The 16,026-nt window shown below is 40.3% G+C and overlaps 1 protein-coding gene across 1 annotated transcript; it reads left to right on the top strand.

Annotated features, from left to right (window-relative positions):
- Positions 1–5,315: 5,315 nt before the first annotated feature.
- On the top strand, positions 5,316–15,834 carry WDR47 (WD repeat domain 47; the record flags this gene model as incomplete). The annotated part of the gene is made up of 7 exons (XM_010151957.1): positions 5,316–5,473; positions 6,603–6,686; positions 7,224–7,308; positions 9,053–9,855; positions 12,518–12,644; positions 15,254–15,432; positions 15,577–15,834. Coding segments are annotated over exons 1-7 (1,694 nt in total), but the record flags the coding sequence as incomplete, so codon positions are not given.
- Between the last annotated feature and the right edge of the window lie 192 nt (positions 15,835–16,026).

The following is a 16,026-nucleotide window of genomic DNA, read 5'->3' on the forward strand; positions in this document are numbered from 1 at the left end:
CTGATGGAACGGGGCGATGGTTCTGGTCCGGTTTTCCAGCAGAGGTGGATTTCGTGCGGCATTGCAGGTGAAAACAGAAAAAATTGGAGCAAGGGCGGGGTTTTTTTGTAGTCAACATGCATTCCTCGGCAGCCCCTGTAACTTGTTTTGGGGGTTTCATTTTTCTGCGTTCTACTTTCACGTGCGCCCGGAAGCGTCGCGTCATTTAACGTCACCTTTTTGGCCCTGGCGACGCAGAATGCCCAGGTGAAGGGTGCGCGTCGTGACAGGGGTCGATGAAGGCGCAGCGCTCCGCCGCCGAGGCGCGGGGAGGTAAGGGCTACTGCGGCGGCTCTACAGCAGCAGCTGAACCGAGCAGGGTAAACCAGAGGGATTACAGAGGGCAAGCCGGTGAAAAACGTGTGTGAGGAAGAAAAGGCTGGTACGTCCATGCTCTACATTGCAGTAGAATCTCAGAGTTCAGCTGTACAAAGTCTGGTGAAGGTGTTCTGTTGAGGCCTTCATATGTTCAGTATAGTTCATTTGAAATAACGAATTGAAATAATGAATTCTTTTAGGGTAAAATGGGCGTCAGCGAGTTGCGCTAACTGTTGTGGGTATCAATTGCAATAAAAAATTTGGTCTATGGACTTTTTTTTTTTTTGTAAATTCTTTTGATATAGAATAACTGGAAGATGATTGAGGGCACATCAGAAATGGAGCCACTAGGTACTGACCAGGCCCAGAGTCCCCTGTGGGGTCTGTGTAGGCGGAACTCCGGAGTGGCCTCTGGGCAGGCCCGAGAGTCATATGTAAGTGACTGCGGGATGGACTAAAAGGTGAAATAACTGTGTGCAAAACAGTCAGCTTTTAAAATATGTATTGCTTCCTCACGTTCGGGTCTTCTCTGACGTAGCGCACCAGGTTCTGAGGTGATGGATGTGCATTGCAGCTGTCACTGAAGTCAGCAAACCAAGACTTCTAATTAGGCATTGCTTCTCCCTTTAAACGTCTCACCACTCTCAGTATGACACTTAAGATTTGAACTATAATATTTCTTTATTGTATTTCTAAGTAGTTAGAGATTTTATCTTCCTTGCCCAGTTTTGTGAATTCGTATTGTGTATGAGTGATGTATTTCAGATGATCAATAACATAGGGATAATGCTTATTTTACTATTTACTTTTTTTCCAGTATATTAAACCTTACTTTAACTATCATGTGAATGCATATGCATTTTAAGTTTCTTCTAAGGGAGGTAGCTTAAAGAGAGAGTATTTGAAATTAATTCCTAGTCTATAAACATTTTCCTAAAATAGTATATTTATATGCATAAGTGTGTGTGTGTATACATTTTTTTTTTTTTTCAAGAATTGTTTTCTATGCTTATAGCACCATGAGAGGTTGCTTGCTGTTGGCATGTTCTTAGAACATGAGTAAGAACAGAATAAGAGTGAAACCTAGCTCTGGAAAATTTAGGAGTTTGGTAGTCTGTCTTCCAAAGAGCTTGTTTAAAGGACATCTTGTCCATTGAAGGTACAGAGAAAAGATGTGTCGGGTTTGTAGCAAGAAGTTGTTTTTTTCCTTGATGTAGATTTATTGGGAAGAAAACAGATTTAAATACAGAACTAGGGGAAGATGTTAGGGGGGACTGGACAGGAGAAGGAAGTAAGGAGGACAGGCATGTAAAAGTGCTGTTTTGAAAAGACTGGGGAAGATAAAAAGGTTGTAGCAGAAACCAGGTTGGTAGAAGGCAGCTGAAATGGTAAGCTCTAATACTCATTTACTTTCATTTATATCTCAAGCTAATGCTTGTGCTTCAATCATTCTTGAGTATTAGTGCTTGAGCTGATCAGACTGTGACGTTATGTGCCATATGTGCTGGCAGAAAACAATATAGTGGGGTGGACCAAAGATGCAGCTTGAGCTCTAATCTTGAGTTTCCCTGCTGTTCTTTGCTTTTTAATTATTATTATTTTTATTTCTACACACACGCCACTGAATGTCAGAAAAGGTGATACATTTCCTAGGGGTGATACGTAAGCCTGACATAATGGTGTTGCAGTGCTGCTTATTATTTTGACAGCATAATGCTTATAAGAGGAGTCTGAGCTCATCAGCTTGGGAAAAAAAAAAGTCAATTAAGTGAAAATCTTCTCTAGTAGATTTACTGTTCTTTTCTAGTGATTTATCCAATGGGAATGTTGCTCTGACAGCAAATGCACACTAAATATTTTTTTAATATTTTTAATGTATGAGCTTATCAGTGTACTACAAAATTTCTTCAGAAGTATATAATATATAATAAATACATTTTTCTTAGCAGGACCCCAAAAGTGCTGTTACTTGTCCTGCATCAAATGTGGAGAGGGTGCTGATCGTCTGTTATCCTAATTTATATGAGCCATATTAATAAAGTAAATGAAGTGTTAGAATTGCAGTCTTTATGTTCAGGGCAAACCTGTTCTTTTAAAAGTACAATGGGAAATGGAGGACAGCTGCTTCTTGCAGATGCTTGATTTTACTTAATTTAGTTGTACTCTTAAGCAAATTACTGAGGTTTATGCTCATTTTTTCCATCAGTGTAATATATAATTAACTTAAAAATCATCTTGAAGCTAATGTAGGGTCTTTTCCTGCTTAGACTTGAGTCCAGTAGATCCCATTGGAAAGAAAGCTGGACTTGGTGTTCCTTTCTTCAAAGGGAGCCTTAGTTTGAATTTTTCTAGCATTTTTCTGATGAGGAGTCTCAATATAGCTTTGCTAAATTTTACTTTGTCTTTTGGCAAAGAAGTAATTTAATTTGCGTTGAAACCACAAGTGCCATAAAGCATAATAGAAGAGAAATGCAAATGCATTAGGTGAGGTTTGGAATTACAATGTTGGTTCTAAACTGCTGGTTAGATTTGTGTTGATTTTTTTTCCTGCTGTGTACAAGGGTAGGGTTGAATTTTTCTCTGGGACTAGAATTCCATATCCAGTTGCCAAAAGGGGAAGTTGAAACAGTCCTAGTACGTAAGGAAAAATCATCTTTCTAAAAGTTCTGGCTTGGAATTTTTGTGTCTCTCTGCTTTTTTTTCCTGCAGGAAAGCTTTCTGCAAGCTAGATTTTAATTTTTGCCTCTGACTTGACTAGCTGAGGGTGGGCGTGTGGTCTCTGGATGTGTCTTTCATTGGTGACTCTTCTTTGACTGAAATGAGAACTAAATCCAGCCATCTTTAAAAAGAAGTTAGGCCATTTCATCTGGCACAATTAGGTCTCTGTTGTTCCAAAATAAACTGTGCTGCTATTAGTTGAATGCTTTCCTAGTCAAACATTCTGGCAAAAATTTACTTGAAAAAAGTTGGCATAGACTGTGAGGAGGATGGAGAACTTGGGGATTTGGATGACTTAGTACAAACCCCTCTCTTATTAATGCTTAACTTTTCGTGTCCCTTCAAGTTCGTTAACATTGGTTTATGATGAACAGCGTGGAGTTTCCCTGGAGTGTTTGTCTCCTCCCTTCTTCTTTGTTAATTTCTTGTTGATACTTTGTCTTACTAGGATTATTCAAACTCGGTGTATCTGTTCTGTGATTTCTTGTTACCAGTTTCTGTGCATCTTTCCTATTTCGAGATAGGTAACTCGCTTATGGACTCCAGTATTCCAAGGGCAGGGTACCTGTAGGCTGCATCAGCTCTTCAGCTTGTCCTGGGATCGGTGTTATGCACAGCCGGTTGTCTTCCGGCACTGCAGTTGCTACCTTTCCACAAAAGTAAATGGTTGCGTGAGGGAATTGAGTACTATTCCCATTTCCCATTTTGAATTGAAAGGAGGAGCAGCTAGGGTGACTATAACATGTTGCTACAGGTGTTTTGCTCTGTGTGGTCACCTGCCTTTATTCATTTTTCTGATCACTGTTGTTCTGTTGTCTCCCCTTGTTCCTGGGGGTATCAGTGGCCACTTTGCTGTTCTTTGGTGCACTCGTAATCGATTTGAGTTGGGTTGAGAGTGCTGCTGCCAGAAAGCAAAGCTCTGTCGGTTCCTTGTGTCAACACTGGTGCCCTTCTGTCCGCGGGGTGAACAAACGTTTAACTTATGCCTCAATGGCAGGAGTCACCTGGCTATCCATACAGCTCCATTGCCGATGCCATAGGTGACGGGGGATGCATGGCTGAGCGTGGAGGTGAGAAGAGGCACCATCCCTTTCTGCAGTAACATGCCTCTGAATGGAATATTTCTCCTGAAGTGAGATGGCACTAGCCACTAACTTTTTTTGAAGACCTCCCAATGAGGCAGCAGCCTGGCTGTGTTACAGGGCTTCTGCCCACATCCCCAGATAGTTTTCAGCAGTCCAACTTGGGAGCTACAGCTGTGAAGTCTTTTTAAGGTTAAAAAAAAAAAAAAAAGTAGGACGACAGCTGCTTCTTTAAGTCAGACCTAAGGGGCCACGCAAGATTTAGCCAGAAGCAGAGTTTATTTTAGGTTTTTTAAGAGAAGTATGTGCTACAGCTTTTGTGTCCTTGAAGGAATTGTGTTGCAAAGGAGCTTGGATGTTGTATCCTGGGAGCTTTAAACAAGTTGACTGCTTGCAGCCAGGGCCTTGGCCTGTCACTGCCCCAGCTGCATCTTCCCGCTTTTACTTTCTGCTGGCTGGAGAGCTCACTAGACCCTTGAGCCACTTCAGCACATGAATCGGTGGAAAAGCTAAACCATGAAAAAAGTGAGGAGTGCTAAGGGAGGGCCAGGAATGGACAGGTGGGTGAATGGGACTGAGCTGCCAAACTGGCTTAGGCCACCTTGGGTTTGCAGCTTCAGATTCTTCATAAAGCATACAGACAGAAATAGGTGTCCTATTAAGACATCTTCCTTATGTCTTCATTGCCATACACGACTTCAAAAAGGGGGGGGGGGGCTGCATTTTTAGTGTGCCGTGCTTTGTTATCATTATCTAGAGATCTTGCATATAAAGCTATAGTAACTGGCTTGGTTTTATGGTCTTTGAACTTCACTGCATTTCAGACAGGAAAAATTTTACATGTTGCAGACTTGGTAGCCACAATATTTTCACACTGCAGGAGGATTGATATCTTGGCAGATTTTTTTACATGGGCCCCTATATATGCATAGGACAGAAATAAACCAGATGCAGGTGCATTATTAGGTCTTAATTGTGGCTTCATAATCAATCTCTTAAAATTAGTTTCCTGATCTTGTCTCTGTCGTTTTTGTAATGCTAAAATATTCTGTCCTATAAAATGTTATTTTTTTAGTAGCCAAACATTTGTTACCCAAGCAGACAATGATACTGATCATAGCTAAACTTCTCTCTTCTTTTTCCATTTAGGCTGCCATCATGACAGCTGAAGAAACAGTGAATGTTAAAGAAGCTGAAATAATTAAACTAATACTAGATTTTCTGAACTCGAGGAAACTTCATATCAGTATGCTGGCACTTGAGAAAGAAAGTGGTGTCATTAATGGCCTGTTTTCAGATGACATGCTTTTTCTAAGGTAGGACTTCTTTCTGTGGTGCTTAAATACCACATATATGAAAACATACTGGTTGGACTGTGATTCAGTGGGCAACCCCATGCCACTACACAGGAGGTCTTATGCCCTTATCTTACTCTGCTTCTTCCTGCTCCCAAATCCGTGATCCAGCCCTGTATCACGTTCTAGCTCTGAAGTTAATGACCTCCTCCTTTTGCGCCACTTGAAGTAGCTGACTATCTGTCATCGACGTTGGTTTAGAGTTGGATGATTTTGCTTGTTTGCTTCTTCATTCATTTTAACTTGGTTATTTTTCTGGCATGGAAATGAATTAAGGTGGGAAGGAGTCTTAACACATGCCTGTGTCAGTGTGGGGTAAGTTGAGGAGAACATGTGAGTTACAATAGGATCTTGGAATAAAATGAAAGAAGAATTAGAGAAAGATTAAAGTGGATAATCCTATTTGTTTGTCGCATTCTTAGCTTAGTTAGAGTATACATCTAATGGGGATACTGGCCTTTTTCTTGTCGATCTGGGCCTTTTATAGAGAAATCTGTGTGATGTGAGAACATGGAGAAGTTGAACTAATCCACATAAGCAGTGTTGCCCTAGTCTTGGAGTTGGAGCTGTTGTGTTGGCATCATTCCTGCCAAGCTGTTCCTTTTTGTTCTTAATATCGGAGCTGTGTTCAATCTCTTCCTGGCTCCGCACTACCACCACCCACACCCCACACCCCAAGAAAAAAAAGACCTAGTGATATTTATACATTCACAATTAACTAATTTTTAAGTTTGTTGTCATTCTTCAGGATGTATTCATTGAATCAAGACACTTATGCATAAGTAAGAATTTTTTAAAACGAAGAATTACAGGTAAAGCAGGAGACAGAGGACCATTTTGTCATTTTTGATGCGTCTTTAAAAGGAATTAATATTTGTTGTTCTTGTATGCAGCTATTTCTACAAAATACTGAGTTAGGACTAGGATTTTGCACTTATTCCTAGTTGTAGCAGACATCTTGGCATCTGTGCAAAGCATTAACTTTTCAAAGCAGGTTGATCACCTGTTGCATATTTAAATGACGTGTATTTAAAGGAGCTGCTTGCTTAGAAGAAGGTGAAATTAGAGGAGTGACTCTTTCTTTTACTAGGCAATTGATTCTTGATGGCCAATGGGATGAGGTTCTTCAATTTATTCAGCCTCTTGAATGTATGGAAAAATTCGACAAGAAAAGGTAAAATAGAATGTATGTCAGAGTTCAATTTTTTTGAGTTGTGGAAAATAAGCATTGTATACAAAAGCAGTAGTTCTAAATTTTTTCACCTTAGTTTTTGGGTTTTTTTCTAACCTGTATACATTTCTTGAAGTGTGTACATTATGGTTTTTAACTTAAACTATGAAAAATATGTGCACACAATCTAATGAGTTTTCATTTGCCGTACGCTTTAGGAATATGGTGCATGTTGTATTATGTTTTTATAGTTGGCTGCTCAGTCATATTTCTTCTTAAGAAATTGATTGATATACTCTTTTTTATTAACCTTCTAATATTTTTAATATAGTATTTCTGAAAGCAACAATTGAAAAAGACATTTGCTGTTTAAAAAATAATTTTTTGTTGTTACCCATTTGTTAAAATTTGAGATCAGAGTTACTTCTCATTGTAATTTCTATGCCAAACTCAGAAATTAGCTGTAAAATATCCTGTTTGTCTCTAAAAGAATGTTTAGCTACTGAATCAAAATGTATGGTATTTAACTTCTCACTGCAGATTTCGTTATATTATAATGAAGCAGAAGTTCTTGGAAGCCTTATGTGTAAACAATGCGATGTCAGCAGAAGATGAGCCTCAGCATGTAAGTACTGTCTCTGTTTTGGGAATTTGGAGGCTCCAAAGTTATCTTCAGAAGTCTAGAAAGTTCCTCCCCTTCCCACCCTCCCACCCCCCAAGAAAAAAAAGAAAGAAAGAAATGCTCTGAGGCAAGCCTCAGAATCACAGGTATCTGTTGTCATAGTCAGGACCAGGTGAAAGATTCAGCTTTGAATCAATCTTAATTTCTGTTGGTGTTGGAGAGAAAGGACAGAGTTTTTTCTTTGGGGGGAATACATGTGCACACAAAGGATGGATTCAGTTAAATGTGCAAACAGCATGAGTTGTGAACTTTAATTTTCAGTATGGAAAGAGCCATTAACTCAAACTGACATAAAAGGTGTGCAGACTGTGAAATGCATTACAGTTGTTCATTTATGTTGTTAACACAGGAATACCGAATTTCTAACACAAAAATGTTGTGAAATTGAAAATGAAAAATGCCAGTAGTTTTAAGACCGTTGATTTAATTTTCAAAACGGAATTTAATTCTTTGTCCTATTACACGTACACTGTACTGCAGGGTCTTCTCTTGACAGTGTAGAGAAAGCTAAAAGTAAGTATTTATAGTTATTAGGGGAAGGTGTACTATTCCTCTAACCAGTCTGTGTACTGTTACTAGAGAGCAGTAGAGGGGAAAAAAAAAAAAGATTGATGTCCTTTATTGTTTGGTTTGAATGTTACCAGATGTGTTGGCATGGTGTAGATGAAAGGCTGCTGTATTGAGCAGATGCTAGGTGACATGAGTAAGTGGGATTTGTTTTAAATCTTTGCAACAAAATATACCAAGTTATGTGTATTTAACATGGCTCTTGGCTTTTAGCTGTCAACAAGCTTTATACTACAGCCCTCTGTTTATTTGGAGGTTTTCTCTTCTGAGAACATTTTGAACTGCTTCAACATTTTTGATTGAAGAATAGAAAATACCAATGTAACAGCCAGCTTAGAAGTTGCTAATCACTGGAAACTGGAGAATCGTAGAATTGCAGTATGGTTTGGGTTAGAAGGGACCTTGAAGAGCATCTAGTTCCAACCCCCCTGCCATGGGCAGGGATACCTTCCACTAGACCAGGTTGCTCAAAGCTTCATCCAGCCTGGCCTTGAACACTTCCAGGGATGGGGCATCCACAGCTTCTCCGGGCAACCTGTGCCAGTGCTTCACCACCCTCTCTGGGAAGAATTTCTTCCTGATATCCAATCTAAAACTCCATGCTTTCAATTTAAACCTGTTACCCCTTGTCCTGTCACTACAGGCCCTTGTAAGTCCCCTGTAAGAGTGCCCTTGTAAGAAGTATATAGGCCTTTTATAACTTAAACCATTATCTTTTCACAGACATAAAAAAAAAAAACCCACAAAAAAAAAACCCCAAAAAAAAACCCAAACCAGTTGGCTTTAGCATACAAGTAACCTTCTGAGCTACGATAGAATTGAAGCTGTTCAGCTACGGATTTTACATTTTAAGCCTATCTAACCTGCAGTGACATGACAAAGTTCCAGAGATCTGTAGAAAATGGGATTTCAGGATGACAAAGCATCCAGGAATTTTGCACTGTTGTAACTACATTTGCATCAGCAATTTCAGACTCTATATTGTATACTGTTTTAATTAAATCTAAATTCCAATAAAGGAATGATAGCAGGGAAATTCTGCTACTGCCTGTTCTTCTTCAACTGTTTTTATTGTAGAAATGTGTGTACTAAAAACTACTCAATGTTAATATTTCTGTAGCTGGAGTTTACAATGCGGGAGGCTGTACAGTGCCTACATGCGCTGGAAGAATATTGTCCCTCTAAGGAAGACTACAGTAAACTCTGCTTGCTACTGACGCTGCCTCGCTTGACCAACCACGCGGAATTCAAAGACTGGAATCCCAGCACGGCACGGGTTCACTGCTTTGAAGAAGCCTGTGTCATGGTGGCAGAGTTTATTCCCGCTGATAGGAAACTGAGTGAGGCTGGCTTCAAAGCAAGTAACAATCGTTTATTTCAGCTGGTGATGAAGGGATTGCTTTATGAATGCTGTGTGGAATTCTGCCAGAGTAAGGCAACAGGAGAAGAAATCACAGAAAGTGAAGTGTTGCTGGGCATTGATCTCTTGTGTGGTAATGGGTGTGATGACTTGGACCTTAGCTTATTATCATGGCTGCAGAATCTACCAGCTACTGTTTTTTCTTGTGCTTTTGAACAAAAAATGCTTAATATTCACGTTGATAAGCTCCTCAAGCCTACAAAAGCTGCATATGCTGATCTTTTGACACCTCTTATCAGCAAACTTTCTCCTTATCCGTCATCCCCAATGAGACGCCCTCAGTCAGCAGATGCTTACATGACCCGCTCCTTAAACCCTGCCTTAGATGGGCTGTCCTGTGGGTTAACGAATCACGATAAGCGAGTCACAGACCTTGGGACCAAAACTTCTCCAATGTCACACTCCTTTGCTAATTTCCATTACCCTGGAGTACAGAATCTCAGCCGAAGTCTCATGCTTGAGAACACGGAGTGTCACAGCATTTTTGAAGAGTCACCTGAGCGGTAAGCACAACTGTATCTTTATGTTCACCCTGGTTTAGGTTGCATGTTATCTTACAGGGTTCACACCTGCACTGTAACTTTAAACATAATAGTAATATTGCGACATAATTTGATTGTTTACATTCTGTTGTAGTTAAAACTCTGTATACAAGGGGTTTTCTTCCTTACACTTTTATGATCGAAGTTAATTTTCATATTTGGTCTTGAGCCTTACGGACTTGATGTGGACTTTCTTAAAGTTGAAATCTTAGCACAGAGCCCTAATATGCTCTGATTATGTATTACAGTCTGGCTAAGATATATGTTCAGTATTACTGAATTGTTTCATTCCAGATAAATAAATGGAGACTGTGGAGTAGACTTCTAGAACGGTTTGGGTTGGAAGAGACCTTAAAGACCATCTAATCCCACCCCCCCTGCCATGGGCAGGGACACCTTCCACTAGACCAGGTTGCTCCAAGCCTCATCCAGCCTGGCCTTGAACACTTCCAGGGATGGGGCATCCACAGCTTCTCTGGGCAACCCGTCCCAGTGCCTCCCCACCCTCTCCGGGAAGAACTTCCTCCTGATATCTAATCTGAATCTTCCCTTTTTCATTTTAAACTCGTTACCCCTTGTCCTGTCACTATAGGCCCTTGTAAGAGTCATCCATGCCCCGCAGCTTTCTTCTCAGCCCCTTCAGGCACTGGGAAGCTGCTATAAGGTCTCCCCGGAGCCCTCTCTTCTCCAGGCTGAACAATCCCAGTTCTCCCAGCCTGTCCCCAGAGCAGAGGTGCTCCAGCCCTCTGAGCATCTTCATGGCCTCCTCTGGACTCACTCCATCTGGTCAATATCCTTCTTATGTTGGGGGCCCCACAGCTGCATGCAGAACTGCAGGTGGGGTCTCACGAGAGACCTCGTGTCCAGCGTTTTCATCCACCCGTACCCCCAAGTCCTCCTCAGGGCTGCTCTCAATCCATTCTCCACCCAGCCTGTACTTGTGCTTGGGATTGCCCCAACCCAGGTGCAGGACCTTGCACTTGGCCTTGTTGAACTCCATGAGGTTGGCACAGGGCCACCTCTCCAGCCTGTCCAGGTCCCTCTGGATGGCATCCCAGCATGTCAACCGCACCACACAGCTTGATGTCGTCAGCAAACTTGCTGAGGGTGCACTCAGTGCCACTGTCCGTGTTGCTGACAGGTGTTAAACAGCACCAGTCCCAATCTTGACTCCTGAGGAACGCCGCTCGTCACTGGTCTCCACGCGTATACCACAGCTCTCTGAGTGCGACCATCAAGCCAGTTTCTTAGCACTGGGTGGTCCACCCATCAAATCCATATCTATCCAATTTTGGGACAAGGATGTCGTGCGGGCCAGTGTCAAATGCTTTGTGCAAGTCCACTTTAAATCTTTGGTTTTAACAACAGCCTTTTCACAACTGGAGATTTTGTGGATAGCTTAAGACTTACAGAAGCATTACTAATGAGTTGTGAGTCATTTAATTTTACTTAGCTGTATGCACAAGCATTAACATTTGTGCGTGCAGCTCAGGGACCAGTAATGAAACTGATTCTCAAGTTTTTTGTTTCCCTTTTTGATTTTAGTGTACTGGAACAGTTCTGCACAAATAGATTTATCTTGTGGGCTAAATAAAGTGGTAAATTGCTGCAGTTGTATCTTTGTGTTGACATTTGCATGTGATGTTGATAGATCTTAACATGTTTTTTCTTTACAACTCTTGAAAGTTAGAATTAGGTTAAGGGCCAGACCCATAGTTTTTGAGAAGGCATGATATGTTCCAGGAAAAAATCCAACTTAATCTTGTGTCCAACTGAACTGGCAATATTTGCAAGCATGGAAGCTAAGCTTTATGTAAAACTGGGTCTTGCTTTGTCTTACACATCACAGAAATACGGTATTTCTTTTATAAGTTGTATTCAGCAAGCAATTATTTGTCTTTTAGTCAGGTAAATTACTTCTGTCATTATATCCAAAAAGTTCAAAATAACTTCAAGAGCTTTGCTCCAAGTCACTGAGCAAAGAGGGTTTTTGTAAGCTGCCAAAACCGAAGATGCAAATCCCAGGCTTTCCGTATATTCTGCGTGCTTACTGATTGCTAAAGGAGTTTGGAAAGAGTTCCATGCAGGACTGCTTACATAATACAAGAATAGCAAAACCGATCTAAACATTTTCCTGTGTAGCACTTTCAGGAATGTTCAAGCTGTTCAAGGAATGTTAAGCGTAGTTTAAATCTGGACGGATAGTGGTAATTAAACTATCCTCTTACAGAAGACATTAGTCACACAGTACATCTGATACGTTCCGTGCTCATGAGTGCTTTGAAAACAGGAGATCTTGAATAACTTGTTAGTTAAAGGGTATATAATTCAAGTGTAGGGATAGAAAATACGGAGTTTGGATACCCTGTGGTGGTAAAGCTTTTTGGAAAATGTGGGGACAAAGCACACTGACTGTCTTTGCTTTTTGTTTGTTAGGGGGGTTGTTTTGTTTACTGTAACCCATTGCAAGTGGCATTTTTTTTCCTAAGCAATATCTTCAACTTTATGTGCACACTTGTGTTACCAGATTTTACTCTAGAATGTTATCTTCTACTTACCAAGGGATTTTTTTCCTCTTGATTTTTCTCAAGTAAGTTTCTCTTCTTTTCCATGTTGCTGCAAGAAGTGATACTCCTGTGGAGCCACAGCATCCCATCAGCAGTGAGACTTTGGGCCACAGTACAGTTCCAGAAAATGAACCACTTAACGGAGCACAGAGTCAGGGATCAGCCAAACAAGAGAAGAATGAGGTAGTGGTTATTTGTGTAAAAATAATGAGGCTCTTTGAGCTGTGTTCTGATCACTTCATAATGATTTGCCTTTGTGATGAGAAATTCATGCATGACAATGGGATGCTTTGAATCTTGGTTATTTTACTACAGTGAAAGTACCGTATTATGGCTTCTATAAGAAACTACTCTTTTTTTTTCCTCATTGTATGAAGTTCTGCTGTCATCTGAGTTGGTAATGCAGCTGATTAGTGTGCCTTTTCACGTCAGCAGTGTTGCTAAACCGAAAAAAAAACCCCAACTTTGCAGTAGTCAAAGCCAGCTATGTTAGATTAAACAATGCTTAAGACCTCTTAGTGTTTTAGCAAAGAATCTGGCATATGGCTTACCTTTTCTAGTGTTAACACAAAGTTTCGTAGGTCATCTTACATTATTTTCTGTCTAGAACACAGAGAAATTACAACTGTATAAATTCCTAGTAAATATATCTCTGCTATTAGAATCCAATAGCATGATCTGGTTTTGGATTAATCTTTGCAGGCTTGTGCCTTGACTATCCTTTTGTGGGTTTGGGGTTTTTTTCCTCCCTAACAGGGATATGGGGAAATAATAGTTCAGTAGGAAACAATGAGAACAGTTACCTGTTCTGTTCTTTTTCCACAGTTTTAAAAATCTGTCTCTTAATTCAGTAATGACAAATAACATTGACTATGTGGTCTGTTTTGTTTGCACACTCCTGTTTGGTTTTCAAAGTAAACTTTGTCTTGGCTTATTACACAGATATGGAGCTGAAAACCAGTCTGGTCTTGACAGGGCTATAGTCTTGTAGACACCGGATACTGGAGTGAGGCAACAGGGCCAATTGGAGGATTAACAAAGTCCTCCAAACTTGAGGACTTCACTCCCCTCCAGGACTTTGAGTGCCATCTCTGCTGCAACAGTGTTGTGTGTGCACATTGGCATAAGGGGCGGGAGGAAAGAGCTTAGCTAGGTGTGTAATAGAGCAGGCTTCGAAAGGCAAAAAACTGGACACAATTTATAGGAGAGAATGAAGACAGGAGATGCTGTGCTATAGGTGAAGATGTTGGCCAGACTATTATATACAAGTAGGAAATAACGAAGTACCCAGTTCAATTTCACCTTCTGTTTTCCACATGGTAATGGTGTATGTGTATGCCTGCATAAGTGAGAAATCAATTTAGGTTTCTTTTCATAGCTTTATTTTTGCGTTGTTCCTAAAAGAATTGAGTTAGAAGTAAGGGTTTATAGGATGGAGCGTCCGGGCAGCATATTTTAGGTTTGGGTAATAATGACACAGAATCCAAAGGATCAAAAGATTGAATCCATTTGCAACAAACATGTCAGTCATGGAAAGAAGTATAGACAAGAATAGGCCTGTTGCTTGGAAGGATTGTAACCCAGTGACTGGGGGATAGTCCACATATTTGAAATACAGAGAATGAATGTTTCCAGACTTCTCAAGATAAGTTTGGAGTTTCTGAATCACAAGTATTGATCTCGGGAGACCTAAGGTGATAAACATCTACAAATGCAGCAGCACTAGGAAATCCATTATAAACTAAAAAATTATTGGGTCAGCAAGCACAAAATCATGATGGAACTACTTTTGTTCAGAAGCAACACAAAGGCTCATAGTTAGGAAAAAAGATCCTCTGCATGAATTGTCTGAGCTAATGCAGAGTTATCAGGATGTCCTTATACAACTTAGAATCACTAGGTGACAAAGATGTCACTTTTGAAAACAAACAGGAAAAAAAAAAAAAAACAGGTGTGTTTTTTTTATTTACTTTTTTTTCCTACTAAATATGCAGTTGAGGATTTTTTTTCCTTTAGAAAATGCATGGCACTTCAGTGTTGATCTGGCCTTGGACTAAAGTGGTTTTTGGTTTTCTGCAGGGTATATTTGTTTGTTCGTTTTTAACTTGTTCTTAACTATTTTATGATGGTAGCATTTGGAACTAGAGTGGCACAGAGAAAGTGAGGAGAATTGGGGAATGCAGAAGGCAGTGAGTCCTGGGAAGCTGGCAGTGTGGGAAGCTAAAGATCATATGTAAAAGGGAAGAGACTGTGAGAAGGAAGCTCAAGTGTTTGTGTTGCATCCAGAAAGTAAGGAATTTTGAAGTTAGAACACGGCACCAGTTTCAAAAGTAAGATGTAACACTTGGGTAGACCACTTCAGGGTTGGTTGCTGGGAGAGGTGAACTGGCTGTGCAGACTGATGGCTGGGAGGTGTCAGAAAATCCTAAATTTTAGTGAAAATATGACTTGGAATTTGGAATGTGCCTAATGTTTTTGCATTTTTGCTTTCAGTTTCCAATCACCTGTTTGTTTTGATCCTAAGTAATGCTTTGGAAGCTTTGTAGGAAAGAGGAGTCTCTTGAATTATGGCACAGCTGCTTTGAGAGTGAATAGCACAGGCCGGCAATAATTTCCTTTTTTAATATGTTAATTTATCTGGTTTTAGGGAAGAACAAAATCATTGCTGAGCAGAGGAGAATCTGCTGTCCTCTTGATGCCTGTATTGAAATAACAATCCAGAAAGTGAATATTTAGGTTAAATATAATAATTACTGCTGAAAATTAAATGGTTATTTCTCAATTCTTTTTAGCTTCGTGATTCAACAGAGCAGTTTCAGGAATACTACAGACAAAGACTACGTTACCAGCAGCACTTAGAACAGAAGGAGCAACAACGACAGTTGTACCAGCAAATGTTGTTGGAAGGAGGTGTAAATCAAGAAGATGGAGCTGACCAGCAACAGAATCTTACTGAACAGTTTCTTAACAGGTACATGGGGGGGCTGTTGCTTCTCCCTCCACCTGCACCTATCCCTCCTCAAGTTCTCATAATAACCTGTTTATTATGAGATTTATTTGTTTATCTGTTTATTATGATGGTTATTAACCTATTACTTATTTAATTTGTTGTTAGATCTATCCAGAAGCTGGGAGAATTAAATATAGGTATGGACAGTCTTGGAAATGATGTACAGACACTTAGCCAGCAATGTAATGGGAGCAAAGGGAATGCATCTACCAATCCAGCAAGTAGCTTCATGGCACCACATTCAGATGGTAGTCAGAGGATGACAACTGACAGCCAAAACGTTAATACAAGCACTCCTCGAAAGCGTGGATCAGCTAACCAGATACCCTTCCCTGAAGAGTCGCCTGTGCAGGGCAACCAAATGTAAGTTCTGTGAGACCGTTCAGGACTAGAAATGTCCTTCTGTTAGCTGAAAATACACACAATCAGCTCCTCCCGCAGTGCTACCGCATTAACTTGTCGTTGACCAGGGGTATTTAGCTTGTTATCAGTGTTTATATTTCTGTAGGGATTATACAAATATTTTTTGACAGTGGTTTAACTCCGGCTAGCAAA

Source organism: Eurypyga helias, unplaced genomic scaffold (assembly GCF_000690775.1).
Source record: "Eurypyga helias isolate BGI_N326 unplaced genomic scaffold, ASM69077v1 scaffold6870, whole genome shotgun sequence".
Taxonomy (NCBI): Eukaryota; Metazoa; Chordata; class Aves; order Eurypygiformes; family Eurypygidae; genus Eurypyga; species Eurypyga helias.